Source organism: Pezoporus flaviventris, unplaced genomic scaffold (assembly GCF_033815535.1).
Source record: "Pezoporus flaviventris isolate CSIRO_AGI_PZ_B2104156 unplaced genomic scaffold, CSIRO_AGI_Pfla_v1 ptg000021l, whole genome shotgun sequence".
NCBI classification, from domain to species: domain Eukaryota; kingdom Metazoa; phylum Chordata; class Aves; order Psittaciformes; family Psittacidae; genus Pezoporus; species Pezoporus flaviventris.
This window is the reverse complement of record NW_026892569.1, coordinates 3,818,577-3,845,118: the sequence shown is the minus strand read 5'-3', so window position 1 is coordinate 3,845,118 and position 26,542 is coordinate 3,818,577. Positions and strand designations below refer to the sequence as shown.

General features: G+C 41.3%; 1 protein-coding gene across 1 annotated transcript in view; it reads right to left on the bottom strand.

Annotated features, from left to right (window-relative positions):
* Positions 1-3,566: 3,566 nt before the first annotated feature.
* Positions 3,567-26,542, bottom strand: part of RYBP (RING1 and YY1 binding protein) — a 45,054-nt gene continuing 22,078 nt past the window's right edge. Inside the window, exons 3-5 of the mRNA XM_061455724.1 lie at positions 11,949-12,125; positions 11,737-11,835; positions 3,567-7,588 (exon numbers count right to left, since the gene is read on the bottom strand). Coding sequence (XP_061311708.1) covers positions 7,336-7,588; positions 11,737-11,835; positions 11,949-12,125 — 529 coding nt within the window. The 3' untranslated portion in view covers positions 3,567-7,335. The remainder of the gene's footprint in view (positions 7,589-11,736; positions 11,836-11,948; positions 12,126-26,542) is intronic.

Below are 26,542 nucleotides of genomic sequence, written 5' to 3'. Positions count from 1 at the left end.
ATATTTCCTAAAAGCTGTTGATGTGCTGTTATCAAGTGTGTATTACACTGGGAATTTCACGGTATTTGAGTGAACGCTATCAGTGTTACAGGCTTTGAATGCCTCCGTCTCACCTGCTGGCAGGAGGAAAGGAGAGTTGCCGAAGCAGGGAGGCAGAGCAACGGGGATTCTCACAGTGTAACTTCCGAGTAGTTACCGTGCGCTTACAAGTGGTTCTCAGAATGGTTTTGGAGAAGAGGCGATGCGGGTGCTGGAACAGCCCCTCAGGTATGTTGGAAGAGTCTTGACAGCTCCCAACACTGAAAAACAAGAAGCTGGAAAAAATTAGTACCATTAGAAAGTCCTGAAATCATCAGGATCCTGGAAATAGTAAATAACCCCGGTGGAGAGCGATTTCTCTCTCCTCTTTTTTCCTTTCCTATGGAGACAGAGGAGAACAAAGAACTGTTTGTTTCATGATTCCTCATCTAGGAAGCATAACTGGCTCGTGCCTTCTGTGTTTCCTGTGCAGCCAAGGCTGCCAGATCATTCACTGCTCTGTGAGGAGCAATCCCTGTTTGAGGAGCAAGAGGGGACTTGAGGCAAGCACTGTGACATTTGCAGTACAAGACCTGGCTGCAGTAAAACACTGTTTTCCAGCTTCAATATGAATATGAGGTGGAGACCAGAATTAGTTATGAAGTGCCCTTCACTGTTACAGGCTTCCATGCTATGAAGGTTTTCCAAGTGGGATAATTGCACTGGCCTGGTTTGAAATGGTTCAATTAGGAATTTCTGAAGCAGCCTTCTGATGTTATTGGTGATTTCAGCTTTGTCTCTGCTGAGACACCTAAATAAGCAATGAGGAACACTGCAGAAGCTGCTGACATCCTTCCCATTAGACAGGTTCAGCTGGGATCAGCATTGGCCTCAACCCCGTCTGGAAAAGGGCTCTTGTACAAATACCAAGCAATCAGCCATCATAAGGTGGAAACCAGCAAATGACAAGCAAGACTTACACATCTAAATACCCAGAAACAAACAGCCAAGAAGGGCAGAAAGAGCTGACATTTCCCTGTCCTTATTACAACTACAAAAGCCATGAAGGAATCAGGGGTGCAAATCGCAGCTATTCTTCCTCCTTCCAGATCCTGCTGGCTTTCCATGATCAGGACACGTTGGCTCCTAGTACTCCCTATGAAAGGTTTCAAGCCGCCCTCAGGCTCTGTGCTGAAGTCTGCACAGGCACGGCATCCACCCCATGAAACCCAGATGGCCAGGGAGCACTGGGAGAGGATTCAAGAAAACAGCAAATACATTAAATGCGATCTCTATCATGCTTGTGTAGTTCATTTCTTTTTTTGGTGGCACAAAGGGAAAGCCGCACAGGGAAAAGAAATGAAACTAATTCATGTGGGGAGACCTATATACCAGGGATTTAGGGGCTTTCTTTGGGGTTATTTTGTTGGGTTTTCAGTTTGCGAAGTTCCACAGCTCTGCTCTCTTTAAAACATGTTATCCTCAGGTTTACAGTTAAACAACCAAACGAATGGGGCTGCAGCAGTCCATCCAACACGCAGCAAGGCAAGAAACTTGCCTGAAGCCAAAAGTACGTACCCTGGAGGAAGCCACACTCAAACCTGCTCCCACAGCAGCGCTTCGTCTTCACACCTCCCCTTCTGCAGTAAGGGGCACCCAGTTTCCCAGGCAGGTTTTGGGGGTTGTTTGGGGTTTTTGTTCATGTAAACAAGGAAAGACAGGCAACAGCTCTGCAGCCACCAATGCGGTTTCTTCTTCATGTAGCTGCCTCCATGAGGCGGGAAGGAGTTTGCCCACAGTTGGGGCACTTTGCTGACTCAGCACGGCACTCAGCAGTCACGTTCCCATGGGAACATCCGACATGTCCTTTGCAGGCAACTTTTTGCTTTGACCCCTGCAAACTCCCATTCGATGCAATAAAACACCGCTGGACATACACAGCTAATCACGAGAGGGCTGCGTGGCTGGTGGGTAAGGAACAGGCACAGCCCTGCCGTGGGTTCCTACAGCTCCTGCCAGACTGCAGGGTGGGAGTGTCTGCTCATTTTAATTGCCCCCAAATTGCTGTGTGAAGGAGGCATGCTCAGATTTAAACAGATGTAGTTTAAAGAATTAGGTGACAGAAGCCTTATGGAGGAGGGGGTTTTCTTCTCTCTCAGGTGAGTGGGTGATGATTTTTATAACATCTCCAACTCTTAAAACATGCAACTGTTTGGGCCAGAAAATTAAGTTTACAAAGTCCTAAGGAGCCATGAGCTTGATCTCCCCACCCCCAGCTGCTTCTGTGCTACCTGTAAGTATACCTAAACCTTTCAGCACAACACCTAAGTCCAATACATACCTTGAAGCGGCCCTGGGTACCCTTATCCCTGCAGTCTCCAACCTCCTCCAACCTCTCCAACCACCACAGCAGGGTCAATTCTTCAGGTCCAGAGCTGAGCAAAGCTCTCAGCTCATGTGGCTCCAAGGCAAGTCAATACCAGGAGATCAGCCAACCAAAGTCTCAGGGAAATGGTGACTGGGAAGGCTTGGCAGGTACCAGCACTGCCATGGAATGCCATTTGCTGGCTCTATTCAATGCTCCTCCTTGCAATGGAGGAGGTGGATGCTGATGAAGCCACCTCCTCTGCTTCCCACAGCTCTCACTACTTTGCCCACCTTTTGCAGGTTGAGGACAGGGACTGTACGCTCTCCAAGGCAAGGGCTGTTTCTCTACTCTCTTGCCCAGCGTTCCAAGCAAGTGCTTTTCAGTTCTGTAGAACAACCACTACCTTTCCTGTTTCTTCTTATTCTTGGCACAAAGGATTTTGAATCGCTTCCAACTGAGGTTAAAAGCATTTAAGAGTCTGTTTGCACAGTGCCTTTTTTTCAAGTGACCTCTAGTTGTAACACACACTTCCCCCAGCATACACAAAAACACCCGGACAGCTCGTAGCTTAGAACTGTCCTCAGATTCCTAAGAAAAACCTCTAGAGTAAATTTTTCTCTCCTTTGAATTTTACCTATTGCTTGGTTTTCAAACTTTGTATTTGAAGATACGCCACACATGCCCCGTCCTGGATGGGGGGAGAAACTAAGAACTAGACAGAGCGCAGTAATTCACATCACCTTGTTTCCAAGGCAGAACACCAAAATACTGCTTGCAAAACATATTTTAATGCTATAATATTAGGCTCTCAATTAAACTTTATTAATTTCACCCATGGGAGTTTGTTAGCACAAGCCGAAGGAACTCCCAAGGGCTCTCACTAAAATCCTCTGCACTAAGCCTCGTCGTTTCTGCAGCTACAGAAAAGGGGGAAATGCATACTTCAAAGCACCAGAGCCCAAATTCTGCACACACGCGCAGTACAGTTTCAATTCATTGTTAGTCCCAAGGAACAACACGGATTTACTCACTGGACTGAAGCTTCCTACAGGCACAACCCTGTTTGCAGAAGTGAGGTGCTCGAGCGGCGGCTCACGAACAAGATGTACAGACGGCTCCAAGAATGGGACTCTCTGCTTTTTCTGGATCCTGGCATCTCCCAAAAAAGAGAGCTTTCAGATTTAATTAAATTTTACTATTTTATTTGTGAAAAAACTACAAGCAGAATTCATAAATAGACATTTCTATTTAAAGCAGGAAAATGATAAAGTGGCTTCTAATAACAGTCGTGCACATGCCAGTAACAGGAATATATTAACATCTTTTATTTGCTAGACAAAGAGCAGTGTCCAATATAAATTTCCCAAAAACATTTAAGACCTGTGAATTTCTGACCAGTTCACAAAACCACCATTGACACTTTAGCATGAAGATTAAAACAAACCTAACAGGACTGTCAGCTCTAAAGACTTTACAGAGCGGAAAAACTTTCAAGAGCGTTATACAAGCTGTCTTTCTGGGCAAATGAAAAATATAGCTCGTATAATACATTAACATAAAAATCCACAAGATAAGATTATGTTTTGACATACTTAAACAAGCATTCTATATTTGTCTCCAACAAACAAAGCTAAGGAAATAATGTAACCATCTTTACACAGTAAATTAAGGTTACAAGTCATACACAAGAACAGAACTGCTTGCGCATTAAAAACTGTTCAGCTCCATTGTCATACTCTAAATGTTGGCTCTTAAAACCATTCGGTTACATACAAGCAAAGGTTATCATATAGTCAGCAATTAATAAATTTTCAATAATTTAAGTGTACGGTAGAGCTTAAAAAAGTAGACTGAGAATGATCTTGGTAAGGCAGGTGAAAACATCTCAGTGGAAATAAAGTCACAGAAGCTGCTGCCAATTGTTTTGATCTGTCCAATTTGAAACAAGCAAAGTGTTCCAATTAAAATAAATAGCCTGGTGGTGTAAAACGCTGTCATTTTCCCTTTGCAGAACTACATCAAACTGAGCAAGTCAGGCAAGCTGTGTTGGTGTCTGTGTGTGTGTGTCTGTGTAAGAGTTGAAACTTTGCAAACGTAACACTGTGCTTTACTTACCTGCTTTCTGTGCCACTGAACACCACGAATCCGTCCTTCCCCTATGCTAGTGTTTTGGTTGGTTTGGTTCTTAAGCACGTTCCCCACCAACAGTGGGATAACGCAGAGGGAATCCCACCCATGGACACATGTCGTCAGGATGCTAACTTCAGAAATTAAGTGTAAAAGCAAACACTATCTGTCAAATCCACAACACAACAGCTACGGATGAGGCTGGGGAGGTTCAATGCTTAGCTAGCAATTTCTACTGAACGCAGAATTACAGGTCACTTGTTCCAAAGAAATTTTCCCACTTATTTATAATAAGCTGCTTTATCAAGGAGGCACACCCAAAGAGACAGATGTTACCGACTTTACCAATAGCCATGAGTAGCTGGTTACGGCCTTAAAGCTTTTTCAACTGATCTACAGGTCCATTTTCACTTGAAAAAGAAGCCATTTCCTGGTACACACAACGCTTTATTTTGTTTTTGCACAAAATCCCAGATTCAGTGAAGAAGGCGAGCACATAGTTTGACTTGAAGCACCAGAATTAGCCCCGCCTGAAGCCAGAGGGACTCACCAATGGCTCACACTCTTCGCTGGATCATGGCCGAGATGCACGCAAGCCTAATTGAAAATGGATCATTTATAAAGCAGTGCAAAATATACAAGTTCGGGGGCATCTTCAAAAAATCTCTCTTAAAAAATTATTCCAATACATTTCAGTAAAATAAATAAATATGGCTGACCAGTTTACCCTCCCTGAGACCCTTAAAGGAATAGTAAAAACTGGAAAAGGAATGTCTTTGCAATATCCCACTAATGTTAAATTGTGGATTGAGAAAGTCATAGTATTTAAAACTATGTATAATAAATTGTCTTGATGCTCATAGGAAGCATCTGGTTTCCTTTGGTTCTTTTAATACTTTAAAAATGCTTAAAAAGGTAAAGACAGCCTATACTGTGAATATAAGCAAAATTAAGTTGGGGTGCCCACGTTAAAGTTTCAGAGTAAAACCACTGCTGCAAAGGCACTGCTACTGCACATACCTTGGAGCTGGGGCTGTAACAGATCCCTACTCACACATTTCTGTCGCCAGTGTGAAAGGAACCTATGTCTGCTACTCAAAACCACACAGATTTTAAAAGAAATCTTAAATCAGTTGCCTCCACAAAGAGAAATTACTCTTGCTAAGCAAGTAATTCACAATATAACAAGCTGGCACAAAGTTGTCGAAATGCGGCCCTCTTTCATCATGCCCGAAAGTTATGCATTTGATGTCAAATGAAGCCATAGCCTCTGCACCTGAAATTACTGCAAAGCACCCTGGGGCCACTAAATAAAGACGAAAAGCCAAAAAGGTTTGGGATTTGTTGTTCTGTTTCACCTCTTCAGCCTAGTGTTTTAGCAGGATAATGCATGGAAGGTAAACTGTAAAGCAACATTAACAGGCCAAGAAAAGAAATTACAGTCTGAATAGCTTTAGAGCAAGAACGAAGGAGATGCTGGTAATGAGCATGAGCCACACGTGCCACTCACTTGCCAGCATGAAAGTTTTTCCCTACTTTTGCTCCCATCACAGGAGACTGAGAAGTGTCCAAACGCTGACAAGCCCAGCATCATCACTGGAGGAGATTCTGTTCAGAAACCACTCTTGGAACAGAGATGGATTTCAAGAAGAGCCACCCCAACAGCACAGATGGGACAGACGAGGACTGACCCACATGCCACGGGCTGGAATGAGCACCAGCTTGCTCCCTCAACCTGCAATCACTCCCAGCCCTACGGCTCCCTGCTGCCTTCTAACCCAAAGCAAACCACTCCAGTTCTAAAGTTATCTTGGTCACTGATGCAGATGGACTAAATTTATTAAATCTAAGAACACCAAACATCTGTGGGATTGGCTACGCACAAGAGTGATAGTCATGTTACTAAAACAATGACTCTGTGCCATGCCAGTACCACTCCAGTTGCGAATGCTTATGCTCCAGCTGGACATGAACTTGCACATCACCAATCTGAATTACCCTCAGGGAAATACAAGCTACCTGGAGTAATCTTTTCTCATTTCAGATCCCAAGCTATAAAAATCAAAACCGTGTGTCCAGTACATTTTAGACATTGCTTAGGGAAGAAACGGGGAAGGAACAATAGAGAGAACAGGTCCCATCCAGATTCAAACCTTCAGGAACGCTTTTCACCTAAGACCAGTTCCATTTCAGTTTCAGTACTTTCACAGAAGGGGACTGTCCCAGATCTTGAACTGTTCAAAAATGATTTTTTTTTTTCACTTCACAGTGTTTCAAGCACCAGCGTTTCCATGTATTGGTTTCAAATAACCCTTTATATATATTTATTTATATATATATTTATATATAATTTATATCAAAACTGATAGTACACAGTATAACTGGAAGAAGAACTGAACTTAAAAAGGATATGTTGAAAGAGGATGGAGTTTGTGAATGCAATAAATAAAGCCCCCTTCCCTCCCCACCCGCTCCCTACCCCAAAACAAAAAGTTGTAATGTTCATGGAAAATTGTGCACAGCAGATATTATAAAAAAGTAGGTTCAGGAGCACATCCAATTATAAATGATTGTTAGGAAAATCATATAAAACAATGGAATACATAAAAGTGTCAAGAGTAATCGTCAGGGTGAGAAATTCCTTGGTGTCCAGATGCCCACGGCAAGCAGAAGTTATCCTGGTTGCATCAGTAAGAGGTCGATGTCCGAGTGTGTGTGTTCAAGCACAGAAGAGGCTCTCCAGGATCTGAACAGCATGGGCAGGTGGAGTGTTTGAATTTCATACCCTGAATTCATAGTTTCCACAACTGCATGTGCAATTTTCAGAAAGATTCATCGTTGACTGCTGACATGTCCCCCTTTGGCGTGGAGGAACGGGACGAGCCCTTGTCTGTGCTCTCAGAGCCCGAGCTGCTCTGATTCTGTTGCTCTGATCCTGCACTGGAGGTCACTGTAGAAGACGACGTGGAAGAAGAGCGAGTCTTTTCTTTAAAGTCTGTGATAATTACTGTGACATTCCCCACTGTGACTGCCAGCTGCTGTGCGGTACTTCTGTCCACATTTTTCAGTCTGGGTCTAAAAGAAATGAGAAAACATTTATAAAGCAGATAAAAATAAGCGAGAAGGGAAAACTTTATTAGGAAAAGGATTTGACAACAAACTCCATGTGACTTTCCCTATGGTTGCCCACACAGATGGCAGTAACTGGGAGAGCCCAAGCAGCAGTGAATGCTGCACAGCAGAAGATGAAGGTTTGACCTGCTTCCCTGTGACAGCCTGGGTCACGAGGGCTGCAGCAGCATGCTCAGCCCCAGAGGAAAGACCTGTCTTGCAAACGGTGTCTGCTGTGGACTTATTCCTAATCCAAGTCTGCCAGAAAGGAGGACACTACAGCAGAGCCAAGCGGACAGGAGCCAGACAGACCAAAGGATCTTCTCCCCAAGGGGCAGATGAAAGCATTCTCTTATCTAAATTCACCATCTCATCATGTGCCCTGATGTTATGAGACAAGGCTGTGACTCTGCAATACAAAACCACATGAAAGCATTTGACCACGGTTCTTTCATTCCCATATTGAAACTCTGCAGCTGCAAACAACACAGGCACTGGGACAACTTGGCTTCTCTTTCAACTGCTTTGAGCTTATACAAATCAGATGCCCAATCAGCCTATGTATAAAATTGCTCTAAATGTTCCCTCTGGAACTGAGGCTATTGTAAATAAAACCCAGAATGTGCAACAGTGTTTCTTGCAGCTAGCGTTTTTGGTTAGGGGAAAGGATGGGGGGATCAAAGCCACCAGAACACACCACATTGGTATTTATTACTCAAGATTATCTCAGTAATTTGCATGCTGTGCTATCATTCAATTAGTAATGCAGTTAATAAGGGCCTAGACTCTAGGAAGCTGACAGTCACGCACATTTCAGAGGCTGGTCCAAAGCTTTAATACAACAAATTTTGGACACTCCTCCAGCTACCAGAGAATTCCAAGTCAGCTGCAGCAACTGCTGCAATTTACAGCTTTTGCTCCTAATTAAAGGTCAGGCTGAAGCAGTGGAATATTCCCAAAAGGGAAATTAAAATGGAGAGTCTTTATACATCACTGAAAAGTAGCTTGCCGAGAACTGCCTTATTTCCCAGGGATGGAGGGAAGGTTAGTTTACTTTGGGATCAAGCTCCAGCTTTTAAACCAATCCATCTTTCCTCCTGCTTGTCTGCAGCACATTAGGCTAGTGCGATCAAAACAAAAAAAAAGAGGAAATTTGACAAACTTGGTATTCACCATGCACACTCAGTGGTCTGCAGGGGTAAGTTAACAAGGGGAAAGTCCTTAAGTAGTCATTATCCAAGTGGCATTCTAGAACTGGACAGAATAAAGTATTAAGACTGGATGTATGGCTTCAAAAATAGAACAACTGCACCTCTGCAAACTTCCTTACCAAAAATGACGTTACTGCACCACAAACAGTATTTGCATACCTAGCTTAGGAGGCTGGTTCAATTTTTAACAAGTACTAGAGGAAAAGCCTTTTGACTAGATAGAAAATACAATTCAAACAATCACTGCACTGGGGTAACTGTCAGTAAAACCTCCTACTTAAAACAGCCCCTTGGTTCAGTGACCAGCCTTTTCAGACCCACAGCTGAGCTTAGTGAATTCCCGCAGCAGTGAGACACACACACCCACATATATGCGTCGGGCATACGCATTTGCAGGCGCTGGCAAACTCAACACATAACCACAGGCTAGATGAAATGATGTCACCTTGTTTGTGGGTAACAAGAAAGGCCAGATAAATCAGCATGTTTTGGGGTTTCCGTCAGCTTTCAGATAGCATCTCTGCAGATGCAGGCTGCCCCCAAAGCATCGGTAGCAAACACAGCAGCAAGCGTTCCCGGAAGCGTAGTACGCATACGTATTTTCCTCCCTAAGCCCCAAGTTCCTCTAGGAAACCCAGTTCTTCCTGTAATTTGCCTGGGTCATTTGTTTTCTCTTGTACTCAGAAACAGTTGAAAAAATGCTGGCCCAGATACCGGAACAGACCTTTCTTCCTCCACCTTTCAACAGGGCTGAACAGGCACATGAACTCCCACTACTGCTTGTCAAAAGCCAGTGCCAATAGTGGTATTCAGGGGACAAAAAAAGGAAGACTAAAATGAGTTCATATGGCCTAAGCTGCATTCTGCCCAGAAAAGCTCCTGCTACCAGCAGCCTTTGAGATAAGCCATGCACCAAGCACCTGAATGAAACTGCCCATGCACCTTTAAAGGCCAAGACAAAGTCACATGAAAGGACTCTGTGGAAGCAGGGCTGAGGTGCAGGATATCTCTACAGTACTGCTCACGAACATATTCTCAATGTCAGTTTTAGAACTGAGCTCTCCAACCATTGCTGCAGCCAGTTTTAGGAGTCTCCCCTGTGCAAAGAGCTGATGAAGCACAGATGGAAACCTAGTCTCTCTTCAGCACATGCATACTATTTTTGTTTCCTATAGAAGGCAAAGGGATGGCCCCATTCACATTATTCTGCAATATTAAACACCCTGATGTTTTATGTTTATAGCTGAAAGGATTTATGGCCAAATAAGAAAGGTGTTTCAAAACCATGAATATGAAAGTGTACAAGAAGTCATGGAACAGACCAAAGTATTTTGTCAGAAACAATCCAATAAGTTCAAAAAGGACTTCTTAGAAATCCAGGGATCCTTAAAAGCCAATTTACAAAAACAGTTAAGAAATCTGGGCATGAAAAAAATCTGAACATGTAAGTTGTATAAAAACCAGATCCTTTAAAAAGACAGAACTTCTGAGGGCAGTGAACTGCAAGAAAGGTTCCACTAAACTAAATGCTTAAAGACTGTTTAACAACAGAAGGAGATGATGTATCCCTTAAAAACATCCAGCTAGACCTGATATTATTAAGGATTAATTGGGAATGACAGAAGCTTGCTACAAAGCATGGACTAAAAGACTCTGCAGTAGACAGAGCGACTCCTTCAAAGAGTAAAAACAATTATTTGTTGTAATCTATCAATTTAATATTATGTCATCAGTCAAGTGCATCAAGTCTCCTACAACTTAGGTCTGAAAATAAGTACCATTCCAAACAGAATGGGGAAAAATAAATCACTGCAATAAAGCCATATTTCTCTAATCAAATGAGGAATGGACACTTTGATCTTTGGGGGCTGAGGAAGAGTTAACAGCAGTCCCTGCAAACAGCTCAGTCTTCTAGCAGAGCAAATCTCACATGCCCTCACTACATTCAAGTCAGTTACTGTGTAAAGGATATTTACTCTTATTAAAGAGTTTCATGCTATTATTTAGAAACTTCCAAGACAACTGTTTTCTGCAGTCATGTCTTGCCAACCTTAATGCTAATAGCAGCATGAACCAGATTTCCCATGTGCTTTACAACTGTCTGCAGCTAATACTGCTTCAGTTCATGTGGCTTCACTGTAAAATACTTATTACAGCATGTTTTAAAAAGAGATGCAATTCTTCTATAGCCCACATAGGCAAAGTGCCCTGTTGAATTCTGCCTCTTAGAGCTCTCCAAGTTCAGTAATCTAAAAACTGCTCTTTGATGCTGAATTTTTAAGAAATAAAGCACAAGGTGTCACTTAAAGAAAACAAGCACAGAGTATTGGTACAGGAAAGACTAGGAAGAAACCTTTCTCCACAGACAGCTACTCACTTGAAACCTAGATAAAAGCAAAACCAACCATTCACGCTTTTTGTTGGTACCAAGATTCTAGCAAAGCTGTTCATGAAGGTTTTTAATCCAATATACTTGGAAAATTAATTACAGTGACTGAATTGCAGATAAAGAAGCTAAAAAAGTGACCTTTGTTACTGCTATCAAGTGATGATAAGAATGTTACACACCACTACAAATACTGGTTAATGTTTTTCCACTCGCTGTGTTTTATACCAAAAGCATTACTGCCCAATTGACAATATGATTACTATAGCAGAGAAATGAAAACTGAGTGGACAACAGAGTAAGTATTTCCAATGCCTGAATCCGTCCTCACCAGCAGAGTGTCTGAGTGCTTGTACACTGAGACGGCTCATAGCCACTGATGGTCTTGCCATACTAAACCAATGCCCTGTGGGTTAGATGGTACTCTGTCCATCAAAAAAAAAAAAACAAACAAAACCACATTGTTTGCTATTTAACACAGCTGTCAGATACCAAGAGCTTAACTATAAAGTTACCTTGAAGTGTGATTTGAGTCGCTGGTCTTTGTTGTAGTATTCCCAGACTGTATGCTGTTCGCTTCGCTAGGAGGATCTTTCACAATGTCTGACTTTGGTCTGTAAAATTGGAAGGAAGACAGAGAGTATGACATTAGTTGTACTACATGATTAATCAATGCACAATGCTACTGAAACCACATCATGTTTAATAGGGTACCCTTCAAACTTACTTAGTCTTCTTGTTAGCGTTCTTCTTTGTAACACTTGGACTAATTTCCTTCTCTTTGTCAGGTTTTTCTTTGTCTTGTTTTTCCACTTTCTCCTTCTTCTCCTTCTTAGGTGGTGGTGGGGTTGCATATTGCTGGGCAACTTGCTGTGCCACCAACTGAGAGTTTATTCTAGGTTTTCTATAATGACAATAAAAAGATAGATCTATAGTCAGTTTTACACAATAAAAATCACTTCACCAAGAGCAGTACGAAGATTTATTTCAACAACCAAATGGATGCTCTTATTTAATGTGAAATACTACTGCTGCTACCGAACACGATACAAATTTTAAAATTAAGAAACACTCCAAATTGCTGTTTCACATCAGTTTTTGGCCTCATTAAACATTCTTAAGTGTAATGCTCCCTTTCTTCCGTCCATGTCATGAAATCACAGTCAACTGTAGGGGACAATATTGAAAAAGTAGCTTTCAAGAAGTTTGCCAGCTGCATGCTGTGGGTACACTTCAAGAGAAGAACACAGAATGATAAAAGTAAGTTTCCCAATAAACAGTCTCCTGCATATTTTCAATTTAATTTTTCAAATGAGCTTCTGGTTACCCAAAGCAGCCAATCTTGCGCAAATAACAAAGAGCAAGAGAAGGTAACTGAGAGGACTTTGTCCCAAGGACCACGACCGAAGCTCCCTGACAGGAGGACAGAAGACAAGTGGGCATTCATGGTTCCATGGGGCTACAGCCGTGCCAGGCTCCGACACACCATCTTTACACTATTGTCTGCAGTTCCCAATGGTTTTCGGATAAAACACACAGGCAAACTGTTTTCCAAAGACTATTTCCATTTCAAATTATGATTTACACAAAAAAGTAGCCTTGCAAGTAACCAATAGCTTGGTTATTGGTCCTCACATGTCTTGTAGAAATTGGTACCTTCGTCCCTCCTGCATTCCTCATCCAAACTGTAATATCCTCTCAGCGTAACAGCTTAAGACCTCTCCCTCCTGGCCTGGCATATCACAAAGCCGTTTATACTTTGAACACTCAGACTACCGTGATCGATCCAACCTCTTTAACATGCCAGAAAGATCTATGCTCCCTATGTCCACACAGCTTGCAGGGGCGGGGGGGGGGGGTGGGAAGAACAGGTTATTGACTCCATTAGTTGTCCATTATGAGCCGAATACTAATTGCAATAGTTGTTTAAGCACATCCATAGCCATTATCTTGGTCATAAATACGATTCAAGTATTTCACATCAGCCTACAACAGATTGCCAAGGAAAACAGTACACAAGTATCATTAAGTCACAACTGGCACACAGAAACCCAAGGGTTTCTGCTGTATAGCTCTGTACCTGCATCCATTTTTTACTAGAAACATCTAGAGAGACTTTAATAAGCTTAGTGAATTCATGTGATAAAGAAAAAAAGTACAAAACACTAATTGCTCATATCTGCATTCAGAGATGATACAGACAATGGAACACTCAGAGAAGTTCTACTCCCTGTCACAGGAAGGTACAAGTAACTAATAAACCTCTTGACACTGGTTTTCTGTATAATGGTAACAAGATGTGCTTACTGAAGCCAGATATACCCAAATATTTAATTTCATTTCAGAACCACAGCTTATTATAAACTATGCAACAGGTTGTAATCAGGCCTGTGACCTGTCTCAATACCACTGGCACTTGGATTTTCCACCCAACACAGAAACTGTAACTAATTTTATGCTACAAGCTGCATTCATTTCTGAGGAAAGATTACCTGATCTTCAGCCTTAAGTAACTATGATGCTGAAACATTTTGCAGATTGTATCAAGCAGTTACCTGTTCCACAGAACAGAGAAGATATTCAGCATCCTTGCATTTGAAGTCCCATATATAGCAATTTCTGTCTGTAAGACTGAGAATAAACACGTCAGAAGAAGCGTTTGGGTTACACGGAAAAGATTTTCAGATTGATGCAACCACACCAAAAGCTGACAACAGTAGCTTGTGTCAAGCAACCTGCTAACCACCTACTCAAAAAAGAAAAAAAAAAAAGGAAAAAGAAGAGATAAAGTATCAAGAAATCTTCAAAGAGAGGGCAGATACCATCTCCCTGTGTGATTATACATGATTAACATCACTGCTTGAAGCTGCCACTTCTGCTCAGGCTTACAGTTATTTGCTGTTTACACAGCCAGCTAAGCCAGAAACCCGAGCCATTCATGGGAAATCCCACTTCAAGAATTTGAGAGCACCTTCAAAGATTTTCTACTTTGCACAACTGATGTGCCTGCTTGTGATGTTATTCCTAAGGCTTACATCCAATCTCTGCAGTGACAGAGCTGCCGCTCCTGTTGCGGGAGGTGCTGCACTGCTTGAGTGAAGATACAAATTTTAAAATGGTAACTTCAACTAAAATAAACAAATAATAAAAAATAATACATAAATAAATCACACTGCATGTCCCCAGAGAAGGCTGGAATCCAAAAAAGACCAGCCCTGAAGTGCTCCTGCAGAGACACTTCGCCCCATGATCTTCCGCTCCTTATTTGTGACAGCACAGTACATTTAAGTTTTATCACATTCTGGCCAGCCATTCATATAACTAGCACAACTTCTCCAAACACCGTTATTTGCATACTCCTGCTTACATGCCAGGATGGCTCCCTAGTAAGGGCAAACCCCAGACTGAAAGGGAAGAGAGCAGGCAGCAGCATGCGTAGACAAGGGACATGCAGGAAGGGGCACCAGGCCTGCTGATGGGGTTTCTCCTGCCACACCAAGGAAGGAGGCAGGAAGGTGCTGAGACTCCTGTCAACACCAAGCATGTTTCAACATCTACTAGAACAGTTTTATTTATTTATTTTAAGTAACGCAAATAACCCATTCACTTTCCAATTCCTAATTTGGCCATTTCACACACTAGCAGCAAGGCTAGGAAGGTTAAAAAACAGGGAGGTTAAGCAACTGGCATACTAATAGTAAGAATAATAGGAGTAATAAAATCCTTCAAATAAGGCACATGCTGCTACTACAGCCAGAATACACTGGTTACAAACCCTTTACAAAAAAGCCAAGCAAAGCAAGTAGAGCAGCACATTTTTAACCAAAGCAAACTATAACCATAGTAACCATAATCAAGTAAAGTAGCTGCAATATCCAAAACTTGCTCCCAGTTTCCATGCTTACCAAAAAAACACTTCAAGGGCAAACACTGATCTAACCCAACACCCCTAGCAAAGACCACAGAATTACAGTATGGTTTGGGTTGGAAGGGACCTTCAGATCACCCAGCTCCAACACCCTGACACAGGCAGAGATACCCTTCCATAGACCAAGTTGCTCCCAGCCCCATCCAACCTGCCCTTGAACACTGCCAGGGATGGGGCAGCCACAGCTTCTCTGGGCACCCTGTGGCAGTGCCTCAGCACCCTCACAGGGAAGAGCTCCCTAATATCTAACCTAAATATCCCCTCTCTCAGGTTAAAGCCATTCCCCGCTTTTTCCTATCACTATGTGCTCTTACAAATGTAAAATCACTGATACTCTGCAGTGGATACTAGTCATTTTCCCCAGCAGTATCTGAACATGGAAGAAGAAAGAAGTATCAGTGGAGAGAAACAAGCCTCATTCTCAGTTGGGCTACAATTCAACATGCTCTGCCTTCTACTGCAGAATTCAGAGTCAAAAACTGAACAGAAAGTTAAAAGCATTTCTGTATTTTTACTGTAAGAATAAACAGCTGCAGAAACAAGTATTAACCATGTTTCATCCCCAGATCGGCTTATCAGCTTGCTTTCCATGACATTAGATGTATTCTTTGTTTGTATGAACCATTTAAGTGAGAAAAATCAAACCCCAACTCAGCCTCTTCCAAACTTTCTAACCACTATTTGCACTGAAGAAGTATATTGTCATTTAGTAGAAGGTTTAAAGTATCAACATTACACAAAAATCTCAGCTAACAAGTCTCAACTTCCAAAAACATACTTAGTATTACATCTGGTTCTTGTACTCCTAAGCAGACCCCAAATACTTGAGCAAGTATCTGAGATACTTCTACCTAAAGGAACATTAAGATAAAGTTGTGTTTTGATCAGACAATTTTCCCCTAAATTAAGCAACAGTCTGGGTAAAGACTCAACCATTATGACCCAACACTGACATGACAAATACATGAACATTATCTTCTTTTTTTCAACCCCTTTAAAACTAAGAGCGATTAAACTGCTTTAAACTGTGCTTTCAAAGTTACCTTCAGCCAGATAAACTGTTTCACACTAGTTAAACATAGTTTACATCACAGAAGCAGGTATTTGCTCAATAATTCACAATCTTTGCAGCAAGGACATACTAAGGCACAAAGAGCTGAAATACATTGTCTATTCTGAGCATAGCTTTGGCGCATTGGTATTTACCATCAACTATCATAGATGATGCACACAAATATTCTTTACTATCTTTCAGTAACAGACCTGCACAGAAATATAATGCCTGCAAATACTATACCCTCAGATTGTCATATGAAGCAACACTGGGACATTTGGCTCATAGGAAGTGAAATAAATGCAAACCTTTTCCCGAAGGGCTCACTGCCTATGTTACTGCGCTCTTGAAATGAAAAAAAAACAAACAAACAAAAAAACAAAAACAAAACCCCAAAAAGCAACAACAAAAACACAACTGTAGTTTTAAGGTTCTGGCAAGCATCTCACAGTGTTTTACTACTTGCATTTTTTCCTCTATCTCAAAGCTTTCTTTAAAGCCCCTTTCGGGACCAATTCCAGAGGGCTACTGCCCAGGAATTCTGCTGCTCCACTCATAACCCCTGCAAATGGGCTGAGGAGCAGAGCAGCACAAATCACCGCACAACCAACACACGGTAGTTACTCAGACCTGGATTTCAACAGGGATATAGGAGGATAAGCTGCACCATATTTTTATGTGACCCTAATTTCTGTAAATGTTTGGGATTTACCTGGTCCTTCTGCCTTGAGTAAAGGCAAACCACCCACCTCCTGTGGACACAGTGAGGCAGAGACAGCAGCTGGCTTTATACCCACAGCAACACAGAGACCCTGAGGAACCCCGGCAATCCCCAGAAATGTGGATCTAATTACAAATGCTGCTGCTTCCTTACAACTATGTTATCAGAAGAATGAAAGTGGCATCGAGTGGGATTTCAGAGTCAAAAGCCTCGTGTAACGTGAAGTACGGAGGATTTAGATGATTTCATGCTGTTCGGGCTTTGATGCAAGAGGTGATACCAGCAGACCTCTGCATGGCTTGCCATTTCTTTGAGAAGTGTTTTATACACTGTGCAGTGTGAAGTGCATGGTTATTTTAATAATCCCAGTCACACACCAATGTATCTTTGCTCAAAGAAGAACAAGAAAACAAGACTAAAGGAATTTTCATGCGTTTTTATGAAATAGTGCCACATCAATAATACAATCAGCATACTTTCTGAGTGATATTGTAAAGCAAGGTTAGAAACTAACCCATGAACATTAACATCTCCTTAAAAGAGTTTTACATTTAGAAGAACCAAAGCTTTAGCATAATTAAACCCCAACCATGACCAGGTGAGCACTCATTCTTGCATGCATATTTTCCAGATCATTTATGATGGCCACACGGTCCTTTTTAGCAATGAGAATGAATGAACAAACCATCCTTGGTGTACAACTGCAGAGCAGTATGGAAGCTGTCTGCATTTATCCGAGAAGTTTTCTGCACAGTAGAAGACCACAAAGCAATGCTAAAACAATAAAAGACAACTAGACAGATACAAACAGCAAGAAATAGTGACTGAGCAGCATCTTGTTGAAAGAATTTTCTTTGAATGTGCTAATGCTGTGTTTTTAATTCGAAATACAGATGTTTAAAAATACAGAAATAAACCTAAGGAACATCTACTTCTGAGCTGGCACAGCAAGGTGTTTTAAAGGCTCTTGAGTGTTAAGTCTGAACATTTTGGACAAAAAGGTGAAAGTAACAGCTTCACACAAACGAAACTATCACCCACCACAAAATAAACTAAGTACATTTAAGAATGTATGGCCACCTCCAGAAAGCTTCCAACAAACTGTTCAACATCCTCCTTGACCATTCAACCACTCTCTCCTACCTCACCGAAAGAGCCAAGAATAAGCAAAGCAGAGATAAAGAAGCCTCAGCTTTGCGATAACTATTGCTGGCCACAACAACAAACCTTGACTTGTTCAGACTTCAGAAGAAGAGCTATTTTCAACTCTGTTTGTCCACCAGAAGTTTTTAGACTTCAGGTCATGGCTCAGTTTGAACACCCTCCACAGTACTTGGGTTTTAAACTTTAGAGTTCAGAATTATCTGCAGTACTTAACATTTAGTGGTCTCACAAAGCTGCCAGCTCCCTGCTTTTTAGGGTGAATAACTTTCCCATTCTTAATTTGGTTAAAGGAAATGCAAGCTGTCACCTCCATATATACCACACATTTTGCTGTAAAGTGGCTAGTCACTGCCTCTGTGTCCCTACAGGGTAGCTGAAGCTTTTTGAATGGTGCCTGTAGAAAGAATACTCAATTTTTACTTGGGACAGCAGCCTCAGCATTGCCTATTTTTAATTATTTGGGCATACTTACAAATCAAAGCCTATAAATCAGGGGTTTATTCCCAGAGTTGCCACTGCACAGATTTTGCAGCTCATGTTTCCATTTTTGGTTTTTTTTTTCCTTAGTGAGAATATGCTAAAAATCACAAAGCCAGTACTAAGAGAGTCCTAGAACTGATCTATGAAACTATTTCAGTACAACTGCTCAATAGCACAATGTAATAGATATTTCAATACTTCCACAGTTCTTTTTTAATATACATTGTTTCATATAATCCCATTACAAACAGTGTAAAGTTAGGGCCATAGGATGTTTTTGGAAGCAGTTTGACCAGAATTTTGCCATCCTGAAACTGAGTAGTCACATATTTCCTCAAAACACCCATTCCAATACAGTACAGAACTGGAAACTGCAAATACCATTTGCAGATGCTACCACAAATCCAAAGGTGAAAGCAAATCAGGACCATTCACCTCCTGTCAAATTAAGTACGACACATCTTCCAGAGAACAGGGCTAGTTGGGAATTTGCTGGAAAATTCTCAGTGCAGAAGCACCACTGATTGCAGTTCTGCAAGTACACAGAACTTGCACAAAACTTTGGTTTATTTTGTTTTTTTTCGGGTTGGGGTTGGTTTGTAGTCTTGTTTAAAGGGAAGTTGACAAATCAGTCTGGGCTTTCTGGTTATGAAGTATCACTGATTGACTACAAACCTGGGCATTCTCCATCTAGTCTCACGGGCTCCGCTTACCATACTGCCCTAGGTCTTCGTCCTTCCCTACAACACAACCCTATGAAAATAATTAATTCAAAAAGATATGTCCAACAGTGTATGATGCACATTTTGGACTACAGGTTTATATTCTGATACATCTCTGTGGTGGGTTCATGATACCAAGGAGTATAAGACTTTGCAGCAAACAAAAGTTCCCACACACTCTGGAGAAGGAAGAGCCATAGCTACAAGGACTCGTGCAAAACAGCACTTCTCAAGAGCAACAACCCTTCCCTTTTGCAGCTACTTAATTTGAAATCACAAGATGGGAAAAAGAAGAATTAAGCACAAGGCCACCTCTGATAAGACAGTGTGGATGGAAAATAGCAGTGATGGTGAATAACAATGCTGAGTATCAGCTATTGGAAGAGAGCTTGATGTTTACTTAACCACTAATTCCATAAAATTTAACTTACTGTGTCTGCACGAAGCAAAACAAAAGTCATGCCAAAGTTTTGGAAGACATGCTGCTCTGTTTCTCCTTTTAGAGCAAGAACCTGCCTGGAAGCTCTCACAGCACTGGCAGTCTTGCTCCTCAGCTGTAGCACCTACCTAAGCTGCAACAGGAGATAATTTCATATCTCATCTGCAGAAACTAACGAGTGCCAATGAAAGCTCAAAGGGTGTCCAGCAGATGCTCACCCTGCAGCTGCTTTCTCTGCCTAGTCTGAATCAGTGGGAGAGGCCTGCTCCAATGATGGCAACTGCTCCCTGACAGTCTCTGCTCCATCCCTGGAGCTGCAGGAGATCACTGTGCCTGTCTGTGCTTGCTGTGTGATGCTGACCTGCACAGCGACCCATCAGCAGGCACTGCAGGAGCCTGTGGGTATGTATATAATATCTAAATAAAGGTAAAATTGTGAAGAATTGGCAAAACACCATATTTACCATATTTTAAGCATATTTTGTCTTGTTTGATGGGGATGCAGGACTGCCCAAATAATCACAATTTCTTAAAGTTTACAAACGTAAAACTTCTGATTCATGAGCATGTACAAAATCTAAGACAAAAGTACATAGCAGAATGAGTTTTTCAGCTGCTTTCTTGTTCCAGTATTTCACATGAAAAATAATTTTCTATTAAGTTTTTAAATGGCCCATTTAAAAAATAAACAGAAATTAAGAAAAAAGGGCACAATACATCTCTCTTGTTCAAAACAAAATTTGTAATATGTAACAGATTAAAATGGCATCAGCTCCCAACTGCAATACCACCCTAAATTCCAGCTGAATTAAAGCAATTTTACAACTCCTCTTCTTGCTCTCAGCCTAAGCATTTGCTTACCACAAGTAGCAGTTAGGCCCACAGCAAAGCATTCAGCAAAAAGCAGTGCTTCCTACTCATTTATTGGGTTTGTTGGGAAGAAGTTCTACAGCAGGAGAAAAACTGTATTAATCTATACAAAATCCACAACCAAGTGCTTATGAAATGGGGATGCAACCATAAATGTAAAAAAAAAAAGATGGCCTTGAGATTACTAAGTAATTTTTCTTAGGTGTGCAATTTTTTCCAGTGTAAATAATTTTAGTCTCATGTTGCAAGTGCTGCACAAGCTTCATGTCTATAGACTTATTGCAACTGCCCTCATCATGCTATTGACCCATTCACTGATCCACTCAGAGCTTCAGTTTAATCCATCACTGAAAATTCAAACCAGTGCTTCAGCATGTTGTAAACATGCTGTGCAACTGCTTCTGGTGTTCTCATCTACAGACACACCTTACTGCAAAATACCAAATGTTCCATGATTTACAAGGGCTTGCAAAATTGTTATGGAAAATTCACTGATCTCAGTACAAAATTTACTTGCCTACTACCACCAGAATGATGATAAAACTAAGGCCATTTTACTTGCTTGTCAAAAATAAGCTGCTCTCACTAGCAAAAATTCTAAAACAGTTCATAAAGCTGGCAGCAACCAAGATGTGCATAATATAACAGATTTAAAACAAAATCAATTACTTAACTACTTCTTCCTATTTGACTGTTTATTAAGCTATGTATAATCCTGAGGAAAGCAAAGAGGCTCAAAACTTCCTGTTGAGTAAGAAGGTGCAGTTGGCAGCATGAGGGTATAAATGAGTCTGATGGAAATTTAACATGTAGATTCCCCAAAGCAACTGCTCATGGTTATTATAAACTAAAATAACAAACATCTGAAGAAAACTTTTAGCAGCTGTAACTAAAGCTAAAAACTAGGAACACTAGACTTGATGTTAAAGACGTGCTTTATCGCTGCTGCTAATAAGTATCTTTCCATTCTTGAGTAGTAACAGAAATTGTCAAGCTGGACTAAAGGATGATGTATATGTGACATGTGAGCATCTGCCTTCAGGTTTTAGGATACTTAAGTTTCACCCTTTAAAAAACACAGGAGAGACACCAAATTTGGAAAATGAGCAATAAAAAGAAGAGATGCTGAGAAAAGGAGCTCCCTACTGAAAGGGTCATTTAAATGCTGAAACTGATCACCTCCCCAAAAGACTGTACTAAAACAAAAGTAGAATACATTTCCAAAAGCATCCTTCATAAAAGGATGTTATTAGATAAGCACGAAGAAAATCTGTACTCTTATAGCAAGATGACTTACAAAAGCATTTGTTAGCATGAACAAGGATCTCCAAATCTGAGTATGTATCAACATTTAATGCCTAATAATGTGGCATAGCATATACAGCATCACTGCTAAATAAGCCTATCAATTACTAGTTTTAAGAGAGAATTTAATATGGCCCAATGTCTGCAAAAAATCCACCAAAAGTCAATTCAGTCTAACACACCACCCCCCCCCATTGTACAGCTACAGCTGAATGGGATTTTAAGATTTTGAAGTTGCACACCAATATCACTGGTTCAGATCTGTGTTTTGACAACACGTTTCCAACATCCATAACTTGCTAGCAAATGCAAGGTTAACTTTAACTTTGAAGCAAGATGAACTTCTATAAACTTGCATGCTTAGGCTCCAATTTTTAAGTCAGCTCTGATGCAGACAGATCAAGAGTCACTGTTTTGCCATCACTGTCATCTTGTCAAATACTGTTCTGAACTCAGAACTTACAGGACTGAAACAGCCTACAAACCTTCAAGCGATGGTCACTAGCAAGAACTACATGACAGGGTTTACAATCACTACAGCATAATGCTTAAACTTGCACACAACTTACTCTTTGAGAGGGGCAGATAACCTCAACACCTGGCATGCATAGAGAGGCGTAACAGCTTTGCTTAAAAAAAAAACCTAAAAAGCTTCTACTGACAAACTCTTGCAGAGTCCCCTGGCAATGCAGGGGTGGGCTGGTTTATCAGAGTAAAATTTCACTGAGCTTGCATGGCACTGGAACACTGTACACTTCTCTATCACGTAACAACCAGGCTACGTTCACATAGAAGCAAAATGAGAAACTACCGTTTCTACAACAGATGCTGAATAGACTCAATAGGCTCTAAATCTCTAGGGATGCCATTAATAATAAAAGTAATTAAAAAAATAATAAGGCGGCAAATTGAGCAAGGCAGTAATTTTCATTCAGCTACATCAGACACTGCAGGCTTTACCTAAATGAGACACACTGAGTTTTCTCAGCAAGCAAAACCTCCTTTTTATTAAAAAAAGGGACATCAATGATAGGATTTCCTTTCATATGAAACAACATTTCAAGAGTCCTTGAACAACCAGGAGTGTAGCTTTGCCAGCAAAGCTCCAGCCTGCAGCAGCTATGCAACTTAAGAGGTTCCATCAGGGCTGCTGCAATGTGGAGGGGACACTACTAAAGCAGCAGCACAAGGAACTGGTACCCACTGGTACTGGGAAGAAGTACCCTACCTACTCCTTCACATGCTGTTCCCAGCACAATCTAGTGTGAAATACTGTCAGTGCTTTAAGAGGAAACCCAACTGCTCAGAAACCAGTCTGCTTTTCTAAACACAGCAAGAAATAAGAGACACTCTGAAGGATGATGAGGCAAGGCAGACATGCCTTTTCAAGAGGCCACCATGTGCTCAGAGGAGCAACTTTTCCCCCCATTGTGTCCTCTGAACACAATCTGGTAAAGGAACACAGATGCACAATTCGGGGTGTTCGGCTCCATCTGACACCACACACAGCAATCCAGGCAAACCAGAGTTAAGCACTGGGCTGTTATCAACAGCTGCTGTTCAAGCACTGTGGAAACAAGAGAGCCCAACAGCACAGAAACTTGCTTTCAACATTATTATTCCTGGGCATGAGGAACTGACCCAGATGATTTCAAAATTTGCCAGGAAACAATATTACAATACTCAGTTCGGAAGCTCTTTCTTCCCCTAACTAGAAAGCCTTAGAAGAAACCTATTTAGTAAACTGTTAGTTCCCTACTTGGAGTGCAGTGTGAGTTACCCATGTGTGCCTAGCACACTGCAGGATAGGGAAACTAAACTACCTTTATAAGCAAAACTAGGAGAGAGCACTATCCTACGTAACAAAAAGCCAGGAATACTTAATTAAAACAACAGAAACATTTCTGAGTCCTCTGCAAATCAAATCCTGATCTGCAGATAACAATGATTACTTGTCCAGACAAAACTATCATTTTTCAGGAAAGTTCATTTTATTGTCTTCTTGAGTGTCCTACCACAGTTACCATCCAGATGACTACTAGTCTGCAGCTTTGCATACTCTCACATGGCACATATTTGTACACATACAGACACACATGAACATATACAACCACTATATCCTGAACTGCCATCATTCTGCTACAAGCGCCAAGGAGGGAAAACAAGCAAATTGAGTTAAAGGTTAATTTTATTTTCCTTATTTCCTCAGAACAGTTCTAGTGCTCCATCCTAAAGGAGTGGTTAGGTCTACTGAAAACTACCGCTTACACTGTGAACCTCTGCCAGCTGCAAATCACCCCAACTGCCCTGGCACCATCATTTACAGTCATTTTCCATTTAAAGAGCCCCACATCAGCGCCAGCATAGCCCTTCATTACCCATCCCACTTAATACCCACAATCTCTCCACAGCTCACTCGCTCGGTCTCCACTGACCAAGCAGCACATGGAGACTGATGTGCGGATTATTGGGATTCCTAATGCCTTTTCTCCCCGCTGGCTGAGCACTGAGCACTTGGCAGCCTGCCTGACCCGCAACACGTGTGGGTTTGTCAGCCTAATGCACTGTGTCATCTGGAGAATCTCAGGATGAAGCAGGACCCAACAGCGTCCACATAGCAACGGCCGACGGATCCCAAAACTTCCAGCTACTACACTTCACTGGTGGAAAAAGTACAGAAGTGAGTCTGGGTGTTTGCCACTGCTTGTCTCCCAAGAGGCAAATATATGAGGTAAGAGCAAAAACCATTCAGCACGATACTCTGAGCAAAGGCTGGAGAGTCAACATGGGGTTTTTCTGTACAAAACATCCATCCTCACTTGCCCGTAGTCCTGCAATGACTCTAAATCTGCACGTCAAGATTCTGGATTTGAGTGGCTTTTTTTTTAACCCACCTCCTGTTAACTAAATAATGGCAGTGAAGATTTAGAGATACGGGCTCAAAAATGAGTTATCACCAAGTCAGTTGTCACTCTTCAGTATAAGAGGTTGCTATTAAATTGTACTTATGCCTGGCATTTAGATACGGCAGAAAGAACTGGGGCTTGGGCATTTTTCTATGTAAAGAGACATTTTCAGGTGTGAGGCAAAACATCAGCTCTGTAAATCCCACTGTAAAGTCTTACAGGATGAATATACAAAAGGAAATACCACACAATGCGCAAATAGCAAATAAATGCAAATTTAACAGCATGCCTAACTAAAAAGTGTAATGAAAGTGAAACTTCTTTGTAGATTAATGAAATACAGAAGCCAGCAGAGATATTACTTGGAAATGGAAGAAAAAAAACACACAAAACACAGCCAAAGTTTCACTTCCTCTATACAACAAAATACAACAGAGCTCAAGCACAGCACATGGCACATCTTCTACAGCCTCCTCAGACAGCACATCAAAGATTTTCTACTTTATATCTGATGTCAGATTACAGATTTTTTGTGAATTATCTGAGAAGATAAAGATTACCAATTATGTAACTCAATACAAAGATTTTAAGACAACATTACTGTAGACCTATTTTTCTGTTAACAAACTTACAACAATTATTTTATAACAGCAAACACAGTTAACAGAACTACTAAAGGAAAGTCTTAAAAACCACTACTAAGCAGTCCTGCTGTGCTGGGTTTGGTTCTGAGAGCGTATCCCCCAGCTCTCAGCATCACAATATCCAGGCACCAGTCCCAGGTGTATTTATCAAGACACCTTAGTTCAGTTTATTTCCATTTAGCTACAAATATACACTGACAAACAGTGAGTTGCTCCAGGATGACTACAGCATAAGAAAACAAATGAAGTTTTTCTGAGCCTCAGGACTACACCACACTGACAATACCCATCTACCAGATTAGAGAAATCACTTGCTTTTGGAGATTTACAAAAATGACTTTGTGAGATTACTATGTTATGTTGCTTCCTCTAATTTCTTCCTGGATTTGTGCAGCTAATTGCTAATCAACAGCATTTCCAAGTTATAGCAAGCTAAAAACAGAACCTTGTTCTTAGACAAGAAAAGAACAGAACTCAAACCCCATTGTGGGAAACAGTGTGGACCAAACTGAGCAACCACTTCCTAAGGAGCTCACACCCTTGCTGTGCACCAAAACCAGGGAGTACAAACAGCAAAAGCCTTCCACATGAGACAGCCCTGTCTGTTCCTACCACTGGCTTTTCAATTCCACCTATTCCCCTCACCAGCTCCCAATGCAGCCACAAAGCCAGCCAGCTTGACACCAGTGCAGTGGCAGCTCCAGTGGTCATGGTGAACAGCAGCAATGAAGGTCGTGAGCACTGATGCCCCAGCACAACTATTTGCAGCCTGACCTGAAACCCCAAAAATCTATTTAACATCTTTAAAGACTGAGTGATAACTTAGAAAAACACATAGGCTTAAGTTCACTACCTGAAAACGATCACTTTGGCTAGAAAACTTAGGTGTACGCAAGGTAGGAAAGACTGAAGCAACCACCTTAATGCTGCAATAACTGTTCCCTTTTCAAATAAGTTTTCTCAGATGAAACTGAAAGCAGTCAAATAACAGAAAAACACAGAGAGATTACCATCGTGGCATACAAACAACAGCAGAAAAGCTTTTGTGTGCCTTCTTTTAACAAAAGAAAGTCTAACTTTGAAACAGC